Here is a 22304-nt window from a genome sequence, read left to right on the forward strand (position 1 = left end):
AGGCCTTATCAGAACAAGGCAATTAACTGCACATACCTTCACATAACACTCTATACAGTCCAGTCTGCCTCTGACTTGTCACCTCCCCTGCTCTCAGAAAGTCACTTTTGTTTTTGAGACGGCGTCTCACTCTGTCACCCAGGCTGGAATGCAGTGGCGTGATCTTGGCTCACTGGAACCTCTGCCTCCTGGGTTCAAGTGATTCTCCTGTCTCAGCTTCCAGAGTAGCTGGGATTACAGGTGCGCGCCACCATGCCCGGCTAATTTTTGTATTTTTAGTAAAGACGGGGTTTCACCATGTTAGTCAGGCTGGTCTTGATCTCCTGACCTCGTGATTCGCCTACCTTGGCCTCAGGGCTGGGATTACAGGCTTGAGCCACCGTGCCCCGCCTTTTTTTTTTTTCTGAGACAGAGTCTCACTCTGTCACTCAGGCTGGAGTGCAGTGGCATGATCTCGACTCACTGCAACCTCCACTTCCCACGTTCAAGCGATTCTCCTACCTCAGCCTCTTGAGTAGCTGCAATTACAGGCATGCACCACCATGCCTGGCCAATTTTTTATTTTTATTTTAAATTTTTAGTAGAGATGGGGTTTCACCATGTTGGCCAGGCTGATCTCAAACTCCTGACCTCAAGTGATCCACCTGCCTTGGCCTTCGAAAGTGCTGGGATTAGATATGAGCCACCACACCTGGCCTCATTTTTCATTTTCTAACGTGTGTGTGTGTGTGTGTGTGTGTGTGTGTGTGTGAGAGACAGGGTCTCACTCTGTTGCCCAGGCTAGAGTGCAGTGGTGTGATCTTGGCTCACTGCAACCTCCCGGTTCAAGCGATTCTCCTGCCTCAGCCTCTCAAGTAACTGGGATTACAGGCATGTGCCACTACGCCTGGGTAATTTTTGTAGGTCTAACGTCATGTCTTTCTAGGTAAGGATCTTTGCTATTTTAGGAATATAGGCAGATCTGAGTACTCAACCCCAGGTTCAAGTTGAACAGCTCCTCTTTAACCAAAGGGAGAACACAGATATATCAAACAAAGTAGGAAAGAAATGTATCAAAAGACAGTAGGAAACAAAGCCTTTCTTTCTTGAAAGGCTGAGGTTGGGAGGGAAAGCTAATTTATCACTACAACTCTATGGTAGCTTTCCATGCTAAATTTTCCCTGCCTCTTTTGTGATTTTTTGATATGGAAGAGTGGGGTTTTTATCTTCTCCGTAACAATCAGGCCATATTTCCTTATACCAAGTAGAGGTGGTCAAACATTGTAGTGGTATTAAAGGGCTGAGGAGAGTAACTGAAGACTGGCATACAGAACTCCACCTGGAGGACAAAAGTCTGGCAGATGATTCTTGTCATCTCAGTGCCCTTAAAGTAGTCCAAAATCCTAAAATTCAAAGCCAGAAATTCCACACCCATTTAGTAAGCCTCTATATATACACCATATATTCTACTACACACAGATTATATATCTAAAATGGAAGGAAATCTTTCCTCTTGTGGGAAAGAGGAAGTGGAAAGGTGTACATTCCAATACATCTACCTACAACTGAGAGAAATTAACTACTATTACCACCTCCCACACCATCATCTTTCCTCTCTGAGTAGCCCGAGCTTTCAGAAGCACAACTGCAAACATCTCAAACTGGTTCACAGGACTCTATTCCTTGGTCATGTCAAACAAGATGTTATTTATAACCCACACCTCCAACCCTACCTAACTTTGAGTGGATGGGGCAACAATTACGACAGACTCTGCTAAGTTTCCACAAATCATTGGTTTATTAGAAAGTTCCTTTCCCTCATTTTACAGCATATATATCTCTATCATATGTGATAAAGTTAAATACAATCTGTTATGCTTGTAAGTAAGGTTTATTTTTATTTTTTAGTTTTAAAATCACTATTCTGGAAGTTAAAGAAAATGCCCCTAGGAAGGCAGAGGCAGCCAGAGTATGGCTCAATCTACAAGCTAATGGGAAGCAGCACGAAAATGTTAATACTGTATTATTTATTTACATGGGCTGAAAGCAAAGAAAAATGAGTCCCTTCACTTACACAGATGATTTCGTTTATCCAGTGCTAGTTATCCAAGAAGTGATGCTTCTGAATCAGATGAGGAGTACTGAACAGGTAGGAGGGTGGGAAGTCAGTCAAGAGTTGTGTTTGCCTGCCACTTTCTTTTCATAAACTTAAAACTTTTCTCTTTTGGGAATTTGAGAAGGCAGGAACACAGAGCCTTGGCCCAGGTAAGTATGGTTTTTCTTCTCAAGTGACCAACCAACCAATTCTAGCCACAGGAATAGTTAGGAAAATGCCAAAGTGGGAACTGTTAACCTCATCAAAGGAGATGGGACCTGCAATACAAGCACCTTTGGGTCAGTGTGTTAATTAGGGCTGAGAGCCTGGGTGAAAGGCAAGAAGAGGGGCAAAAGAGGCTGAGGTGGTAATTCCTCTTGTCAGTGTCATGGGAGAAAAGAAACAAGGAACGCTTACTGTCTAAACTGAGCTGGGCAGAGGGCATGGAAACTATGAAGCAAAAGAATTTGAAGTATCTGTAAACGTGCTCACCTCCCAACAAAAGGAAGAAGACTGTCCCAACTCGTCCTCCAGCCTACTTCTACTTCAGTTTCTACCAACCCAAAAGGCACATTAAAAAAAAAAAAAAATTGTCAGAGGGGGCTAAGTACTAGGAAGGCAAATGGACTGACTGCCTGGAACAAGGTACCCAGGGACACCCAGGAATCCCCCCAGACAATCACCAAATCTCACTGCTTCCAGACAATAAAGCTGTTGAGTCCCCTCCTTCTCCTCTGTGGGGTCCACCTGTTTCTCTGTGTACAGCAAAAGTACATGAGGGAGACTATTAAAGATGAGCATCCCTCAGAAGCCCCCAGCTGACTGCTGCCCATTAGCTGAAAAATCTCAATACTGGGGGCACTACATACTGCAAATTACTTAACATTTTGTCCCAGCAAAAAATGTTTTAACATTTTATAGTTCATAACTTCAAAAAATACATAAGCTTGGTAAAATATACATGCTTAGTCAGTTTTGCATCTAGCAGAAAACAAGTATTTTATTTTTTGTTTTCATTGTATAACCTTTAAAGTTTCTTAATTCAACTAGGGCAAACATATTTACACAAAGCCACCAGAACGAGGATCACTTAAAGAGCTGGATGTAAAAAATATTATTGCAGTATACTACAAATATGGAACCTTTTTTATATGAGCTACAAAAAGCAGCATTTACGTTTACAGAGTTCAGTGCAATTTTTTACATTAAAAAATCCTATAAATTAAGAAGGAAACATCAACACAACAGAAGAAAATATACTCTTCACTTCAGACACATGAGCTCCTCTCTGGGAAAGCACACGGGCAACTCTATGTTCCACACAGCTTTTATTCATGATAGGATCTTCTTTTCTGGGATATGGAGATGCCTCTTCTGGGATGAGGGATACCAAGATAACAGTGCCAAATGTGTGGCTCCGTTGATGTGTGAACTGGATGGAATTGCAGCCTGAGTTATATCAGGTTCCAGGTGAGACTCTTTCCACCTCAGTTGGGATAACATAACGTCACCAAGGATGGTCAAAGATACTACCCCAAAGTGGTGGCACTTCCACCACCAGAACAGCTTGGCCTTCCCTGTGGCACTGAGAAGGCAAGACCAGATGGACCCACAGCAAGTGCTCTGGTGATAACCCACTGGCCAGAGGGGAGGAAAATGTTTTAAAATTTATAGAAGGGGAGAGCAGAGGAAAAAAGCAGAGGGAGGAGGGGATTATCTAAACTTGACAGTTTGGAGATGTTGCTGCAGAGGGGTGGGTAGCACTTACTGGTGTTTCCTAGCTTAGAATCACAGAAGAGGGAGGGACAAATTGAGAGGAGGACAGGAAAAAGAAATCCCTGATAGTAAACTGAAAGCAAACTTCAAATCTAAACCCACCCCCTGCAAGCCAAAACTCAATTCTTTGGCTGTCAGACACTGCCCATCCCAGCTTCTACTCGCTGGTATTAATGGCTCAACACCCCCAAGAGAACATTTATGGGTCTCCTCCCCTGGCCCTACCTAGGATCCTATTCCCCAACTCATGTGCCATGGCTAGGGGGATGTTGCAGGTCCTGACCTGAGAAGATGGGGTGAAGTAGTGGGTGAAGGTGGAGTGCAGTGGCAGCTGCTGCAGCAGGCCGTGGAGCAAGTAGGGTGGGGTAGAGGGCAGCATGTGGGACAGGGTGAAAGGTGAAGGGCCCAGGATGGATGGCTGAGGCGGGAATGATGTGGATGGGATGGCTAGCGAGAAAGGTGGCAGGGTGGCCAGGGATGATTGAGTGAGTGAGGTGGGACAAAGAAATGGGGGTCAGATGGGGCTGGGGAATATGATGCACCTGGGCAAGTGGTTGGGGATGGGGATGAGGGTGAATGCCGATGGCGGCAGCAGCTGCGGCAGCATGATGTTGTAGGATGGCATGCTGAACAGTTGTGATGGAGGTGGCAGAGGCTGTAGCTGGCTGCTGAATGTGGATGGGTTGCAGGGTTGGTGTGGCTGGGGCCAGGGCAGCTGAGGCTGGAAAGGCCTTTACTTGCTTGGCCAGAAGCTGCTGCTGGATGTGTTGCTGAGCAGCCTGCTGGAGCTTGCTGTACTTCTCCATCTCCTCAGGGGTGAAGGTGATGGGCTGGCTTTCCAGGGGGGCCAGTGAAGCATCCTCAGCCCCATCTGTTGACTCAATACTAGGATCCCCACTGGGAGGCGCATAACTGGGGAAATGCTCAAGGTCTGGTGCTATAGGCAGCAAGCTGGACTCCACAGGGCCTGGCTGACTGCTGCTATCCAGGGACTCCAGGGTGTCCCCATCACTGGGGTCGGGGAGGTAGTTATGGGAGATGGTTGGGTCCCCAGGGTAGCAGTCAGAGTGTGCTGGGGTGCCTAGTGGAGCCACAGGGTGATCAGCAGTAACTTCTTCAGACTTTGACTCTTCTGGGGGTGGGTCTAATAAGGGGCCAGTTGTTTCCTCTGAAGGGAACTGATGCCCAAATAGGGCATCACTACTCCCTGGGGGCCCCTCTTCTGTCTCTGACTGTTCTTGCTCTTCCCCCCTTTCCAAGCCAGACTCTTCACACTTCTTATTGGGCTTTCGGGTAGCTGGGAGCTTCCCTATCAGTGGAAGGACAGGCTTATTGCCAAGAGATGGGGGGAGCTTGGGCCCAAAGTAACCTTGTGGGGGGTCCTTGAGCTTGGGCCCAGCTTTATTAGGGGTGGCCTGCACCTCCTCACTCACACTAGGTTTCCTCTCCACTTTCCTTGACTGGATCTTCTCCAGTAGCAGTTTGGCAGTGACAGAGTTCTTGTCTTCAGGACTGCAGTCACTTTCTGACCCTCTTCCCGTGCCAATGTTGCTGTTCTGGGAAGGTGGACCTGTTGTTTTACTGTCATCTCCTCTGCCATCATCTTTCTTCCCAGGACCTTCTCCCCGGCCTGATCGGAAATAGTGGGGGGACTGGGAGCGGTAGATCTTAGAACGAATGAAGTCCCGACGCCCAGAATGCCTCTCCTCAGGGCTCTCGTGACCCCATGATCCCTTCCTGGAGCCTGATCTCTGGGAAGGGCTCCTGGTGCTGCGGCTGCGGTCCCGGCTATAGCTCCGGCTCCGCTGCCAGCTGTGGGCTGTGGTGCTACGGCTTCTCCGCTTGCTTCGACTACGACTACAACTGCTGCTGCGGCTGCGGCCCCGGGATCTTGAGCGCTCTCTGGTATGACTCCGAGATCGGCTTCGGGACTGGCTGCAACTGAGGCTATAGTCATCATCAGAAGATGAATATTTGTGCCGTTTTGATCGGTGTTTGGAGCTGGCATAGTCTGAGTCATCTGAGTCATGGGAGCGCTTGGAGTGCCTTCGTGATCTGTCACTGTAGTCACTGTAGCTGTCATCAGAGTAACTGCGCTGTCTACTATAGCAGCTCTGGTCTGAAGAGGCATCTGAGCTACTTGAATAAGAACGGCGGGAGGAACGATGTGAGGAATGGCGCCGGCCAGACCTTGAGTGGCTGCGGGAATGCTCACTGCCTGAATCTTCCTCTTCTTCTTCCTCACTGTACTGGGATGGAGACTTCTGGTGCAGCCGGTGTGAGGAAGCATCATCACTATCCTCATCTCCACTACTGGGTTGGCTCCGATGGCTAGACCGGCTGCTCCGTTTGGTGCCTGCTCTTCGCTGGCAGGATGAAGGTGGAAGTTCACCTTTGTGTTTCCTCCCACCATGGTCTTGGGAGCTGCTACCACCCCCACCTTCATCCTTTTTGCCACTGCTCCCCTCTTCAGCTGGGAGGGATCTCCGCTGGGAGTCATCTTGAGCTCGCCGCCGCCTTCTTGGCGGTGCAGGACTGCCACTCCCAGGGGGTTCTGGTTTGGGTCCTCGTTCAGAATCTGCTGGAGCTGATGACTTATTCTTCTTTCGTTTTCGTTTCTTGCGCTTCTTAGATTTCTCCCCCGACTCTGCCTTAGAGCTTTTCTCTTCTGTGTCAGCCTTGTGTTTACGTTTGTGTTTGTTGGATTTTTTGTGCTTCTTTTTCTTTTTGTGCCGGTGGGACTTCCCAGATCGTTCTTTCTTGCTGGGAAGGCTTCTCCCTGTGTCTTCTGTTTCAGACCCATGGCTACCCCCAGGCTCCTGCTTGTTCAGGCTGCTACAGGCAGACCCTGAAGCAGGTGCATCCATTCTGCCTCCTGAGGAACGTACTATTTTCTCTCCACCCACTTCCTTCTTTTTATTTGGCTCACCAGGATCTAGGCCTTGGAGATGGTCCTTTGAGGAGCTTCCTATATCCTTTGGTTTTTCTGTTCCTTTAGTTCTGGCATCTTTGTTCCTTGAAAGTTTAAAGTCAAAATATAAAGGGTTACAACTATATGAAATGGAGGGTTCTGCCTTGGTGAAAATTAATAGTTCTGACGGCCACTGGAGGGCAGTGCTTTCATCTTTGCTCAAAACTGGGAAGAAGGGACCAGTAGGATGTTTGGGTCCTTCTTGGCTTTCTTTCCCTGCTGGGGTGGCCACAGAGGTTTCTTTAGAAGAGTTGGACTCACACATTTGGGTCTCTGAAACCTTCTGACTATGACTCTCTAAACTCTGATCACTTACATCCCCTCCTAAGGCCTTCTTTGCCTCAGCTTTGCTTCCTGGTTCTGAGGGCTCGGTCATGCTGGTTTCCTTCGGCTGCTCAGAAACTTCACTAACTGTCTTTTCTGCTCCTTGGCTTGCTGCCGCCTTGATGCAGCTTTTAGGCTTGGGAGAACTGCCTTTTTTACTCTCTGGGGCATTCTTTGGGTGTGTAGTATTATCACCTTCCATTTGTTCACTGGCTCTCATAAAAAGTAGGAAGGGAAAATTAGGTTTTACTTTGCAGTGTGCTGGGGGGATGTAGTGGTAATACTCGGGCTCTGTAGCCCCAGCTCCTTCTTCTCGTTTCATCCTTTTTAATTTGGATAATGTTGAGGCAAGGGACCCTCCATCCGGAGAGTCTTCATCCTCTTTTTTACCATCAAGATTACTGCTCCCATCAGAGTCTCCTATCTTCTGCAGTCCTTGGTCAGAACCCTTCTCATCGGGTTTTGTTCCATCTTCAGAGGTCCCTTCCTCTGCGTGGTCCTTGAAAACTGATGCTATTGATTCGAGTTTGACAGGAGCCTTCTTGGCAAAAGAAAATGACACTCCCAATTTTTGCAATGGGGTCCCCAGATTATTCTTAATGCCAAAGCTGATGCCTTGGGAGGCTAACCCAGGAGCCTGGGCCAGTCCAGTGGTATTAGTGATTTGTACTGCAGTGAAAGGGCCTCCTTTATCTATGGAGAATTCAGATCCCAGGCCACAAGAAGCAGTGGCACCTGTGCCACTATTTGTAGCTGATTCATCTTTATCATCTTCTCCACCTTCTTCATCTACAGCCACTGTGGTTGGTTTGAACATGGGACCACTTCCAGGTGCACTACATGATGATTTAGAAAAATAAAAAACAAAAAGCAGGTTTAGGAGTACATTTCATAAACCTTATAAAATACTAATCTCTTATATCCTATCATTCATTATAGGTAGGTCTCAAAGACAGTGAGTGGTGGTCATATTCCCTAGCCCTATACTAACAAATGCAACCTTCTCAGAGGAGGTTAGGCAAAGACTCATTCCGTTAACCTACCAAATTCCCAGGGCCAGCCAGTTATTACATAATTTTTCCTTAAGCTGTCTAAAGTACAAAAAGCTGGGTGTGGTGGCTCATGCCTGTAATCCCAGCACTTTGAGAGGCCAAGGTGGACAGACTGCTTGAGGTCAGAAGTTCATAAACAGCCTGGACAACACGGTGAAACCCTGTCTCTACTAAAAATACGAAAATTAGCCAGGCATGGTGGCACACACCTGTAATCCCAGCTACTTGGGAGGCTGAGGCAGGAGAATCGCTCTAACCTGGGAGATGGAGGTTGCAGTGAGCCGAGATCACACCACTGCACTCCAGTCTGGGTGACAGAGCGAGACTCCCTCTCAAAAAAATTAAAAAAAAAAAAATAAATAAAAATAAATAAAGTACAGGCCGGGCGCGGTGGCTCACGCCTGTAATCCCAGCACTTTGGGAGGTGGAGGCGAGCAGATCACGAGGTCAGGAGTTCAAGACCAGCCTGACCAACATGGTGAAACCTGGTCTCTACTAAAAATACAAAAACTAGCCGGCCTTGGTGGTGGGCATCTGTAATCCCAGCTACTCAGGAGGCTGAGGCAGCAAAAGTGCTTGAACCTGGGAGGCAGAGGTTGCAGTGAGCTGAGATCGCAGCACCACTGCACTCCAGCCTGGGCGACACAGCAAGACTCTGTCTCAAAAAAAAAAAAAAAAAAAACCAAAAAAAAAAAAAAGTAAGACTTATGTCGCGACTGAAATAGCCCATCATTACTATGTTTCTGATCTCATTTCTTATTTTATAATTTTGTCCATCAGTATGTTATCTAATGTATGGCTGTACATGTATTCACATAGGTTTTATTTCATTCAACTAAAGAAAAACTCTTGCTGGGCAAGGGTGGCTCACTTCTGTAATCTCAGTGATTCAGGAGGCTGAGGAGGGAGGATTGCTTGAGGCCAGGAGATCAAGACCAGTCTGGGCAACACAGTGAGACCCCACCTCTAAAAAAAATAAAAATAAAAATTTCCCCATGCTTTCAAATTTCATTTTTTAAAAATGTGCATATTCAGAGTTAAACACAGAAACTTCCACTGTGCTACTTATGGCAGTCTGTGGTCAGTATGTCTGTCATAGAAACTAAAAAGTCCATGCCTATCTCCTGGGTACCGTAACAAGCATTTGCTTTGGTTTTGTGGCAGTTTCTGGGCATTCAGTACTACGATCATAATATTACCTGAGCACTTTCACCTTTGACAAAAGGAACATCAAGGAGCCTTGATAGTTTTAAACTGATGATCTTGCCTGAAAGTTTTATTTTTTTTGAGGTGGGGTCTAACTGCATTGCCCAGGCTGGAGTGAAGTGGCATGATCATAGCTCATTGCAGTCTCAAACTCCTGGCTCAATCCTCCCACCTCAGCCTCCTAAGTAGTTATGACTACAGGTGCACATCACCATGCTGGCTAATTTTATTTATTTATATTTGAGACAGTGTCACGCTATTGCCCAGGTTGGAGTACAGTGGTGCGATCTCGGCTCACTGCAACCTCTACCTCCAGGGTTCAAGTGATTCTCCTCCCTCAGCCTCCCAAGTAGCTGGGACTACAGGCATGTACCACCATGCCCAGCTAATTTTTGTATTTTTAGTAGACATGGGCTTCACCATGTTGGCCAGGATGGTCTTGATCTCTTGGCCTCGTGATCCACCCGCCTCGGCCTCCCAAAGTGTGGGGATTACAGGCTTGAGCCACCATGCTCGGCCCATGCTGGCTAATTAAAAAAAAATTTTGCAGCGACAGAGTCTTGCTATGTTGACCAGATTGGTCTTTAACACCTGGCCTCAAGTGATCCTCCTGCCTCTGCGTCACAAAGTGCTGGGATTACAGATGTGAGCCACCGCGCATCTGGCTTGCAATTTTTATAGTTTGTACACTATACAGTGTACACTATACCCTTAAATTCCAAATCAAGAACTAAACAGAATCAGATACCTATTTGTATGATGTCCTTGTTATCCAAACCCTAGCTAATAGCTGTCCTCAACTCAGGGATAAGTATATTCAGACAATGTGTAATCTCTTTTTTTTTTTTTTTTCTCCCAAGCCAGAGTTTTGCTCTTGTTGCCCAGGCGGGAGTGCAATGGTACAATCTTGGCTCACTGCAACCTCCGCCTCCTGGGTTCAGGCGATTCTCCTGCCTCAGACTCCTTAGTAACTGGGATTACAGGTGTACGCCACCATGCTCGGCTAATTTTTGTATTTTTAGTAGAGACGGAGTTTCACCAAGTTGGTCAGGCTGGTCTCAAGCTCCTGACCTAAGGCGATCCACCTACCCCGGCCTCCCAAAGTGCTGGGATTATAGGCGTGAGCCACCGTGCCTGGCCAATGTGTAATCTCTTGCTATCTAAACTATTGCTACTGGAAAATGAGAACTCAACAGATTTGGAGAGCAAAAAATACTTACACTGTGTTATGAAACCTACTCCACAGCAAACAAATAAACCCCCGCCCCCAAACTGAATAAAAAGGGGATTCTTTTTTTTGAGACAGGGTCTTGCTCTATCACCCAGGCTGGAGTGCAGTGGTGCGATCACAGCTCACTGCAGCCTTGATCTCCCAGGCTCAAGTGATTCTTCCACCTCAGGCTCCTGAGTAGCTGGGACTACAGGCATGTGCCACCATGCCCGGCTAATTTTTAAGAATTTTTTTTTTTTTTTAGAGACAGGGTCTTCCTATGTTGCCCTGGCTGGTCTTGAGCTCCTGGGTTCAAGTGATCCTCTTACTCTGGCCTCCCAAAGTGCTGGGATTACAGGTGTGAGTCACTATGCCCAGTATGTGCTTTTTAATATAAATGTTAGAAAATGGGAATAATTGTAATAGTGTCATAATTTATTGATTTATTGAGCATCTTTAATGTGCCAGGCATCCCTTCAAGCCTTTCCAAGGTAATAATCACTCCTCACAACAACTGTTAAGTTGTTCTTATCTCTTACAGATAAGGAAACTGAGGCATAGAGAGTTTAGATATAATTTCATTAAGTCACATAAATAGAAAAATATGGCCTCAAAAAAACACATACTTAATCAGTATATTATACTACAATTATATAGATATGCTTTTAGTTTGAAAGAAGGATCTATTAAACATTTTAAGGAACTGGAGGACATTATGTTAAGTAAAATAACCCAGGAACAGAAAACCAAACACTGCAGGTTGTCACTCATATGTGGAAGCTAAAAAAAAAAGTTGATCTCATAGAAGTAAAAAGTAGAACAGAGGATACTAGAAGCTGGGAAGGGCAGGAGAAGGAGAGATTTGTTACAAAATTACAGCTAACTAGGAAGAGTAAGTTCCAGTGTTCTATACCACTGTAGGATGACTAGAGTTAACAATACTATATAGTTTCAAATAGTTAGAAAGAGGATACTGAATGTTCCCCCACAAAGAAATAATAAATGTTTGACATGATGGATAGGGTAATTACCCTGATCTGATCACTATATATGTACTGAAACATTACTAGGTAATCTATGAATATGTACAATTGTTATCTGTCAATTAATAAAAACTGGAGGTTTATAATTCTTTTTTTTTTTTTGAGATGGAGTTTCACTCTTGTTGCCCAGGCTGGAGTGCAATGGCGCAATCTCGGCTCACTGCAACCTCCACCTCCCGGGTTCAAGCGATTCTCCTGCCTCAGCCTCCCTAGTAGCTGGGATTAGAGGCATGTGCCACCACGCCTGGCTAATTTTGTATTTGTAGTAGAGACAGGGTTTCTCCATGTTGGTCAGGCTGGTCTTGAACTCCTAACCTCAGGTGATCTGCCCTCCTCGGCCTCCCAAAGTGCTGGGATTACAGGTGTGAGCCACCATGCCCAGCCACTTTTGTTTTTTTTTGAGACAGAGTCTCACAGGCTGGAGTACAGTGGTGCGATCTCGGCTCACTGCAAGCCCCGCCTCTCAGGTTCACGCCATTCTCCTGCCTCAGCCTCCAGAGTAGCTGGGACTACAGGCGCTCGCCACCATGCCCGGCTAATTTTTTGTATTTTTAGTAGAGATGGGGTTTCACCGTATTAGCCAGGATGGTCTCAATCTCCTGACCTCATGACCTGCCCGCCTCAGTCTCCCAAAATGCTGGGATTACAGGGGTGAGCCACTGCACCTGGCACAAGGTTTATAATTCTTAAATCTTAATTTAAATCTTAGTTATAATCTGAAATCTATAATTCAAAATTTTAAGGATTATAATTATTTGTACAACCCTCTGATAAAAAATATCCTCACCATTCAGCTTGTTTTCTTTGCTCTGCCAACTCATGGAGCCGCCGAAGGGCTTTTTCCTGTTTTTTCTCATCCTTGCGGGATCTTGAAGAGACATTTCGAGCAAACTCTCTCTGCTTGAGATCTTTTAATCTCTGGGTTAAAAGAAAGAAAGATACAGAGGGTGGATGATTTACAGTAACTTGGGAATCAGAAAGCAAAGCCTTTAGGACATGACCCTCAACCAACAGTCATGGTATTAGTGTAGAACACATTATCATATTCTCTTATGGCAATTGAAAACACAATGGCTGATTACTTTGGGTATAGCACTTGCAGTATCTGCATTTCTAATTAGGACAGCATATCATTTGCTTTATTAGGCAAAATAAAATGATCTCAAATGCAACAAGCAAATTTTAGAACACTGGGAGGAAAGAAAAGGGACTATTTAATCACCTGCTCCTCCAGATGCAAAACTAGACAAACAGAACATGAGATAAATTGTAATAACACAAGCCAAAGAGAACAGAAAGGGGTTAGGCTAGTACAGAAAATTACCCAGGTGTAAGATCTTGAAAAGCAATGTACAGCTTACATGGGGGGGGGGGGGGGGGGGTGGTTATTTAAATTAGAACAAATAGAAAGCATACGTTTATTTCACCATAAAAAGGTGTTTTTTTTTTTTGTTTTTTTTTTGTTTTTTTTCCAGCATGAGTAGAGGTTTCTTGTAACTATTAAATAAACCCAAGACAGGTCTTCCAGCGCTAGCATGTTTAGAGCTCACCAGTCTGACCACTTTTATCTGGTCAGCCTGCTGAAAGTAGTATGTGAGGCTTTGCATTCCTTCATGGCCCTGAGAGGAATATCCAGGGGATGAGGAGGGAGAGCAGAGATAAGTCAAAGATTTTATTACTTAAAATCCAGATAACAGAATGGGTCTTTTATTTTCAGAAGCTACTGTATAATTTTCCTTAAAATAAAACAAAACAAACTACAACCAAAAAAGAACAGTGTTATGACACACTGGTGACAGAACCCAGACATATCTATCTGCAATGAAGACAGAACTAAAATTATTTTCAAGACATTAGATAATAACGAGAAACAAACAAAACAAAACATATACATTAGCCTATGCTTTTACAACAGCATTGGGAAAAGGAATTTGACCCAGTATAAAGTGGACATTGCTTTGTGGAAAGGCATGATGTTCAACAGACAGAGGAATTTTCTTACCTAATATTTATGAAATGTGTTTTGAATCTTTTTAAATTGGGAGGGGGGAAGGGTAAAAAGACACACACAAAAAAAGATATACAGCTAAAGACACTAGTAGAAAAACTCACTCTTGTGATCTGGGCTCCCAAATTAGAAGGATTTGCTTTCAATACATCAGCTGAAAATGTCACATCACAAAGAAAAAAAAGTAAAAAATAAAACAAGAGTGGAAGAGAAAAAAAAAATAAAGCAAGCATTACTACACAAGCTCTCTTAGTGAATCTGTAAACTATTATACTGAACAATCAGGGACAAAGCCATCAACTCTAAAAGGGCTGGGGAGAAGGGAAGCACCTGTACAACATATATATGTGTACATACACACAGACTGACACAGTAATCCCACCTAGAAAAATGGAACTACCTGTATTTCTTCCAGAAAAATGGTTCCAGAACTTTGGAAAAGACCATTATGGTATAAAAAGCAGTCCTATTTCCATTAGCCCTTATTATGGGGGAAGTTCAAGTAATGAACAGCTGGCGAAACTGTTAGTGCCCATAATTAAGATTTTTTTTTTTTTTTTGAGACGGAGTCTCACTCTGTTGCCCAGGCTGGAGTGCAGTGGCACGATCTTGGCTCACTGCAGCCTCCGCCTCCCAGGTTTAAGTGATTCTCATGCCTCAGCCTCCCAAGTAGCTGGGATTACAGGCGTGCACCCCTATGCTTGGCTAATTTTTATTTTTAGTAGAGACGAGGTTTCACCATGTTGGCCAGGGTGGTCTCAAACTCCCGGTCTCAAGTGATCTACCCGCCTCAGCCTTCCAAAGTGCTGGGATTAAAGGCATGAGATACCACACCCAGCCCACAATTAAGATTTTTATAAAACCACTTCAAGATGAAGGATCAACTAGTTTAAATAAATATGAATTCTAATTTCTTCCTCCTGAGGGGAATGGGGCAGAAAGAAAAGGCTTATCAGGCCTATTATATGATTACCTTTGGCCACAAACCTAGTTTTTTCTTCCCCAAACACATAACAGGCTCTCTAACCAAGATTTAGATAGAATATAATGTTTTTCTCATATCTGCCATTTTCTCTCTCTTTTTTTTTTTTTTTTGAGACAGAGTTTTACTCTGTCACCCAGGCTGGAGTGCAGTGGTGTGATCTTGGCTCACTGCAACCTCTGCCTCCCGGGTCCAAGCAATTATCTTGCCTTAGCCTCCTGAGTAGCTGGGACTACAGGTGCCTGTCCCCCACACCCGGCTGATTTTTTATATTTTTAGTAAAGATGAGGTTTCATCTTCTTGGCCAGGCTAGTCTTCAATTCCCAACCTCAGGTCCCCAAAGTGATGGGATTACAGGCATAAGCCACTGTGCCCATATACATTATGGCCTGACATCTTCTCTCTAGCCACCTGCTATGACTGGAAAATTTCTCCATGCCATTTCCTCCCCTCTTACAAATATTTCACTACTTTTAGGAAGCATTTTTCAAACTACATGACATTGTCCAAAAGAACAATCATTTTATCAAAGTATGGAGTCCCCAGGGTGAGTCGAGATTAGGCTTTCCATTCAGCAGCCACTTTGTACAACCTTGAAGTTGAAGGAACAGGACCATGCCCACATCATGCTGAAGACATCCTATCTCAAGTTCCTACCACAGGAATATGGTTGGAGGTAGATACGGAAGAAGATGGGATGATGCAATAAAACGAATCTAAATTGCAGGCTCCCTCTGGGCAAACCTATCCTAAGAATACCCTATAAAGCTTAGGAAGGCTCCCAGTATCACATTTACAAACTTTCCAGTCAAGTCTGCAATCTCAAAAGCAGAATTGAGAACCCCAGAATTCTCACCCCAACCTTGAGACAGGACTCAGCAAACCCTCTCAAACTGAGCATGTATACTTGCGGTTTCTCTCAGATAAGGACATTCTGGCGACTTTTTTTTAAGAGACAAGGTCTCACTTTGTTGCCCAGGAGGGAGTTCTGGGGCTATTCACATGTGTGATCACTCCCACACTGATCAGCATGGGAGTTCTGACCTGCTCTGTTTCCGACCTGAACTGGTTCACTTCTCCTTAGGAAACTTGGTTGGTCCCCCGCTCCTGGGAGTTCATCACATGATGCCTAACTTAGTGCAGACACCCAATCAGCATAGTGCACTATAGCTCAGAACTCCTGGGCTCAAGTGATGCCCCCAGCCTCAGCCTCCCAAGAAGCCAGGACTACAGGCATGCACCACTATGCCCAGCCAAGACATGGGTTATAAGGTTCATATTTTCCTTTACCTAGAATGAATGCCTAACTCCAAGTGTCTCCTGCCTACTCAAGGTCAGACTAAATTCTTACAAAGTCTCCACTGATCCTTCAAAAGAGGGGACTGTTCTTTCTGAACTGTCCCTAGTGGTGCTTTGTCATATTGCTCACCTAGCAGCTATCATACTTTGTTCTCTGACCAGTTATTCCTGTCTTTTAAAAAGGCAGTATGTGTAAAGCTTCGGAGTCAGAAAGCTTGGGTTCAAATCTGTTAATTACTAGCCAATCCACTTATTACTAGGTGATTTCACCTCTCTGAGTTCCTGCTCCCTCATTAAAAAACAGGGCTATCTATCTACAGATTAACAAGATTAAATGTCAGAATAAATGTAAAGCATTTAATAAGTCATAACTGTTCAATACTCCCTTCCCTCTGTGTGGGGCAGGGACTACAGGTTATCTTTATAATCAACCCCGCAGTACACAAAACACTACTAAGTCTATGGAGGGCATCTGGTAAATGTCCAGTGAATAATTCAGTTCAAACATTAGATCCTTCATTTTTCCTCAAATAATTTTTTTCTACCATTTGTAGGAAAGGTTGATATAAAGTATTCTCATATCTTTATTAGGGACATAGTAAAGTTATATAGTATGGTCCTCCTAGCTACCACTCCAGATACCTCTTATTTCTAGACAGAATTGGGCCAAATGGCAAAAGATACTGGCCAGAAACTTCTCAGTTTCCTACCTAAAAAGTAATTTTTATAAAGGCACAAGGACCTAATCAGAGTCAGGTTTTCCAAAATTGCCTATTTTATTCCAAAAGGCTACCAACGTCTGGCTCATTTGTCACGGAATACCCATGTGAAATTCTGTGAATTGTACCTGTACTTTTCTCTTAAATTCTAAAGAGGAACACAACTTTAGATAATTTCTTCAGGTGAGAATAGAGAAACATGCCTGCCTATGAGAGAAGAGACAGAGCTCACAAGACCAAACACTGCAGATATGTCATCAATCTCTTGTCAAAGTCTGAGCAAATTCCATACCATACACAAAAATTCAAGTCAGACTCCAAAATGGGACATTCTAATTTGAATGGATTTAATTATCCATTTAAGCTGACTCAAAAGCTATGAGATGTCCTTATCTCTGAAAATTATACAATATGCTTTCTGAAGAGCTGCTAATAAATTAGATTATTTTACTGAACTACTAATGGTATTAACAAAAATTTAAGCCACATAGCACATTTTTAGTTGGGAAATATCTTAATTCAAGAAATGGAGACTGAACCCCACTGGAAATGAAAAGATATGAAGATTCTGTTTTCCTGAAAAATCAATAGCGTTTTTCCAAAACAGTATACATTTGTGGCACAGTACAGAACGGAAGGAACATTTCCCACAGATCCTTAATCACATGGTGGCTGGGATTTCCATTACACTTTCCAGAAGACCAGTAGAAAGGCAAGACCCTAACAAATGATCCAGTACTTGAAGTACCCATCCACATTACCTGTGGCTCTTTGGGTTAAAGACCACTCTAAATGGAAATGACATTCCAGTTCTTAAAACATAACTTAAACAGCATTATACTGGCAGAAAAATGTTTTACTGTGGACACAAAGTATTGCTCTACTATCGCTGAAAAGATTAAGCCAAAGAAATGAGAATCAGGTAAGTCTGAATGTGGATTATAAATGTGCAGAAAAGGTACACCCCAACAGCCCCCACTTCTCTTTAAGTGTAGACTTCCAAGAGCAGAAACATTCTGCTCACAGTGTCTATTAAAATAAGGCAACTATGACATTTGGGCTTTGCAGATCATCTGTAAAATGGCTCCCAAGAAATATGGCCTCTTTCTATAGTGGTTAGAACTTTTAAGATAGTCATCATTCTGTCAATAGTCAAGAACAACAGTGTTCCTGCTCAACTGTGATTGAGTTGAGTAAGACACATATTTCTGTACAGTGTTCTCTAACAACAAAAGATAATACAAGGGTTTAACAAAATCTTTTTTGTATCTTTTAGTGCTATGCTTCTCTCTACCATCAAAATAAAATTTGACACTAGGAGTTTGTATTTGATGGAGTGTACTCTACTAAGATTAATTCTGATTACTTTCTCAAGTATTTAAAATTGATTATCTACATTTAAATAAAACCCATTTTTCTCATGTAAAGGGGATTTCAGGCATCAGAAAACAGGCAGAATTTAGGGCAGAATATTTCCTATTGCCACTAAAATCTCATGTTCTACATTTACTCAGCTCTGAAGAGAAAACTTGATTTTGTCTCTTTAGGGTCTAAAGATTATCCATGGCGTCCTTCCCTCACCAGATAGCAACTCTGCTCTCCCAACAGGGACTGAGGCTTAGTCTTTCTTTGTAACTAACTATACAATGTACATATAGTTGTCTATGACACAAAAAAGATGTGCAGTAAATATTTATCAAACTGGGTTGTGGCTCACACCTGTACCCTCAACACTTTGGGAGGCTGAGGTAGAAGGATTGCTTGAGGACAGGAGTTCAAGACCAGTCTGGGCAACACAGCAAGACAGTGCTTATAAAAAAAATTTTTTTTTTTTTTTTTTTTTTTTGAGATGGAGTTTCACTCTTGTTGCCCAGGCTGGAGTACAATGGCACAATCTCGGCTCACCACAACCTCTGCCTCCCAGGTTCAAGGGATTCTCCTGCTTCAGCCTCCCCAGTAGCTGGGATTACAAGCATGCGCCACCACGCCTGGCTAATTTTTGTATTTTTAGTAAAGACAGGGTTTCTCCACGTTGGTCAGGATGGTCTCAAACTCCTGACCTCAGGTGATCTGCCCACCTTGGCCTCCCAAAATGCCGGGATTACAGGCATGAACCACTGCGCCCGGCCCAAAAAAAATTTTTTAATTAGCTGGGCGCAGTGGTTATGTGCTTGTAATCCCAGCTATATGGGAGGCTGAAGCAGGAGGATTGCTTGAGTTCAAGGTCACAGTGAGCTATGATTGTGCCACTGCACTCCAGCCTGGGTAACAGAGCAAGAACCTTTTATTTTTTATTTCATTTTTTTAAGACAGAGTCTCTCTCTGTCACCCAGGCTGGAGTGCAATGGCAGAATTTTGGCTCACCACAACCTCCACCTCCTGAGTTCAAGCGATTCTCGGGCCTCAACCTCCCAAGTAGCTGGGACTACAGACACATGCCACCATGCCCAGCTATTTATATTTTTAGTACAGACAGGGTTTCACCATGTTGGCCAGGCTGGTCTTGAACTCCTGACCTCAGGTGATCCACCTGCCTCTGCCTCCCGAAGTGCTGGGATTACAGGCGTGAGCCGCCACACCCAGCTGAACCTGTCTTTAAAACAAAATAAAAAAAGATGTGTTGTATCTCAGCCACTATTTCTGGCTAAGGATAATCTGGCCTTCTTCAAATCTCAACCACTCCTTTTCCTCTTATGTCAACGATCCTGCATACCAAAATCACAGCCTCTTCTCCCCACTGTTATTTTTCCCCCCTCCCTCTACAACAAAGCATTAATGTCTGTCACCTCTCCCCTTCCTAACTGAAGTAATCATGCTGTAGTTGTTGCTTGCCTGGGTCACCCTAATTCATGTCTCAGTGTTTGATGTTCATGGATGAGATCACCCAAGAAGATATCACCAGGTGATGGGTGAGAGAAAAGACCAGGAGAGAATATAGAATGTTTCAGTATTAAACTACCCAGTGAAGGAAGATTATAGATGGTTAGGAAAAGCCACGTTACTGAACATTAGATGTAAATTCTTTCTTTTACCATATGCCTATTAGTAAGTGATGAAAATTAATTTTATTCAGTAAGAAAAAAACCAAGTATTTGGTAAGAGAGAAAATTAGATACTAATGCCAATTGCAGATAGTGAAAAATTGAGAGAAAAAGAAAAAAATACAAATTCTTTTTATTCTTATTTTTGAGACAGAGTCTCCCTCTATCACCCAGGCTGGAGTACAGTGGCGTGATCTCAGCTCACTGCAACCTCCACCTCCCACATTCAAGCGATTCTCATGCTTCAGCCTCCCAAGTAGCTGGGATTACAGGCTCCCACCACCATGCCTGGCTAATTTTTTGTGTTGGGATTACAGGCGTGAGCCACTGTGCCCAGTCCAAATTCTTTTTTTTTCCTTGAGACAGAGCCTCACTCTGTAGCCCAGGCTGGAGTGCAGTGGCGCAATCTTGGCTCACTGCAACCTCCCGAGTTCAAGCGATTCTCCTGCCTCAGCCTCCTGAGAAGCTGGGACCATAGGTGCGTGCCACCACACCGGGCTAATTTTTTTTTTTTTGAGATGCAGTCTCGCTCTTTTGCCCAGAATGCAGTGGCGTGATCTCTGTAGCCTCCGCCTCCGCCTCCCGGGTTCCAGCAATTCTCCTGTCTCAGCCTCCCAGGTAGCTGGAATGACAGGCACATGCCACCACACCTGGCTAATTTTTGTATTTTTAGTAGAGATGGGGTTTCGCCACGTTGGCCAGGCTGGTCTCAAATTCCTGACTTCAAGTGATCCGCCCGCCTTGGCTTCCCAAAGTGCTGGGATTACAGGTGTGAGCCACTGTGCCCAGCCAGGCCGAATAGTCAGATATCAAATTAATTTGTCATAAAATTACCATGTAATGCTTGTTGTGCTATTTTCAGGAATTCAGCAAAATGCCTTAAAAGTATGGTATATTCTTTAACAGCACCAAGTATGCCTGCTTTAAGGCATATATATGAACATATACGTACACACATGTACATAGTATATGTAGTACATATTTTCACCACCACTACCACCATGAAAACTTAAGCTGGTTAATGAGGTTTTAAAAATGACTTAGAGATAGACTTCACATACCCTAAAATTTACCCCACCCCCCTTTTTTGCAGACAGGGTTTTGCTTTGTCACTGCACTGGACAGCAGTGGCACAATCAGAGCTCACTGCAGCCTCGACCTCCCAGGCTCAAGTGATCCTTCCCACCTCAGCCTCTCAAATAGCAGGGACTACAGATGCACTCCATCATGCCTTGCTGATTTATTTTTATGTTTTGTAGAGACAGGATCTCCATATGTTGTCCAGGATAGTCTCAAACTCCTGGGATCAAGGGATCCTCCTGCCTTGGCCTCCCAAAGTGTTTACAGGCATGAGCCATTGCTCCTGGCCCAAATTCACACATCTAAAGTGTCAAATTCAGTGGGTTTTAGTACATTCTTAGAATTGTGCAACTATCACCACTATCTAATTTTAGAACATTTTCATTACTCCCAAAAGAAACCTCATACCCATAAGCAGTTACTCACCATCTCCCCTCTGCCTAGGCCCAGGAATCTACTAATCAGCTTTCTGTCTCTATACATTTGTTTATCCTAGACTTTTTATATAAATAATACAATATGGGGTCTTTTGTGACCAGCTTCTTTCACTTAGCATACTATTTTCAAGATTCATGCATGTTGTATATACCAGTAAGTCCTTCCTTTTTATTGCTGAATAATATTCCATTGTACAGATGTACCACATTTTATCCATTTACCAGTTGATGGACATGTGGGTTATTTCCCTTTTTGGCTATTATGAAGAATGCTGCTATAAACATTTTTAGGCAAGTTCTTGTGTGGACGTATATTTACACTTCCTTTGGGTATATACTAGTAATATGGTAACTTTGTATTTAACGTTTTGAGGAAGTGTCAGAAACTTTACCACTATCTTTTCACTATCTCATCAGCAATGCAGGAGGGCTCTAATTTCTTGATATCTTCTCCAATACTTTGTTAGAGTATCATTTCTATTTTAGCCATCCTAGTGGGTATGAAATGGTATACATAAATTTTGTGGTTTTGTAGATAATGAGTTTTAAGTATATAGGTTGAGTATCCCGTGAAATACTTAGAACTGGAAGTGTTTTACATCTTGGGCTTTTTTACATTTTAGAATATTTGCATTGTCTATTTTCTGCTTGAGCATCCCAAATCTGAAAACCCAAAATGCTCCAATAAACATTTCCTTTGAGTGTCATGTTGGCATTCAAAAACGTTCGGATTTTGGAGCATTTTGGATTTTAATTTTTTGAATTTGGGATGCTCAATCTGTATGTACATAGCACTCCAAGAACATATCTGGGGACAAAGATTTGCCCCATAGGTAAAATCTGAAGGCGGATAAGTCATAAGAGCTGCTTGGGCCCAAAGCAAATGGCACAACAACCCAGTTCAGAGCTCTTTACAGTACTGTCACTGAAGAACTTATTACTTAGGTTGCTTTAACTTTTCGGACTACAATAGAACAAAGAGTCTAATCCCAGAATCTCTACCACAGTGCATCACTGTGATAAATTAAGTGTAAGGGGCAGAAAGGTTGAAACTGTAGAACAAATGTAAGGCACAATCATTT

General features: G+C 43.6%; 1 protein-coding gene across 6 annotated transcripts in view; it reads right to left on the reverse strand.

Moving 5' to 3' along the window:
• Positions 1-1758: 1758 nt before the first annotated feature.
• The window catches only part of GPATCH8 (G-patch domain containing 8), a 108334-nt gene continuing 87788 nt past the window's right edge, over positions 1759-22304 (reverse strand). For 5 of the 6 annotated variants that reach the window (XM_058444846.1, XM_058444848.1, XM_058444847.1 and 2 more), the window contains 3 exons: positions 13769-13818; positions 12444-12574; positions 1764-7981 (listed from right to left, as the gene is read on the reverse strand). In XM_058444846.1, coding sequence (XP_058300829.1) covers positions 4096-7981; positions 12444-12574; positions 13769-13818 — 4067 coding nt within the window. In that variant the 3' untranslated portion in view covers positions 1764-4095. Of the gene's footprint in view, positions 7982-12443; positions 12575-13768; positions 13819-22304 lie in introns of all 6 variants that reach the window. The other variant, XM_032163856.2, reaches the window with a different exon arrangement.

Source organism: Hylobates moloch, unplaced genomic scaffold, assembly GCF_009828535.3.
Source record: "Hylobates moloch isolate HMO894 unplaced genomic scaffold, HMol_V3 SCAFFOLD_10, whole genome shotgun sequence".
NCBI classification, from domain to species: domain Eukaryota; kingdom Metazoa; phylum Chordata; class Mammalia; order Primates; family Hylobatidae; genus Hylobates; species Hylobates moloch.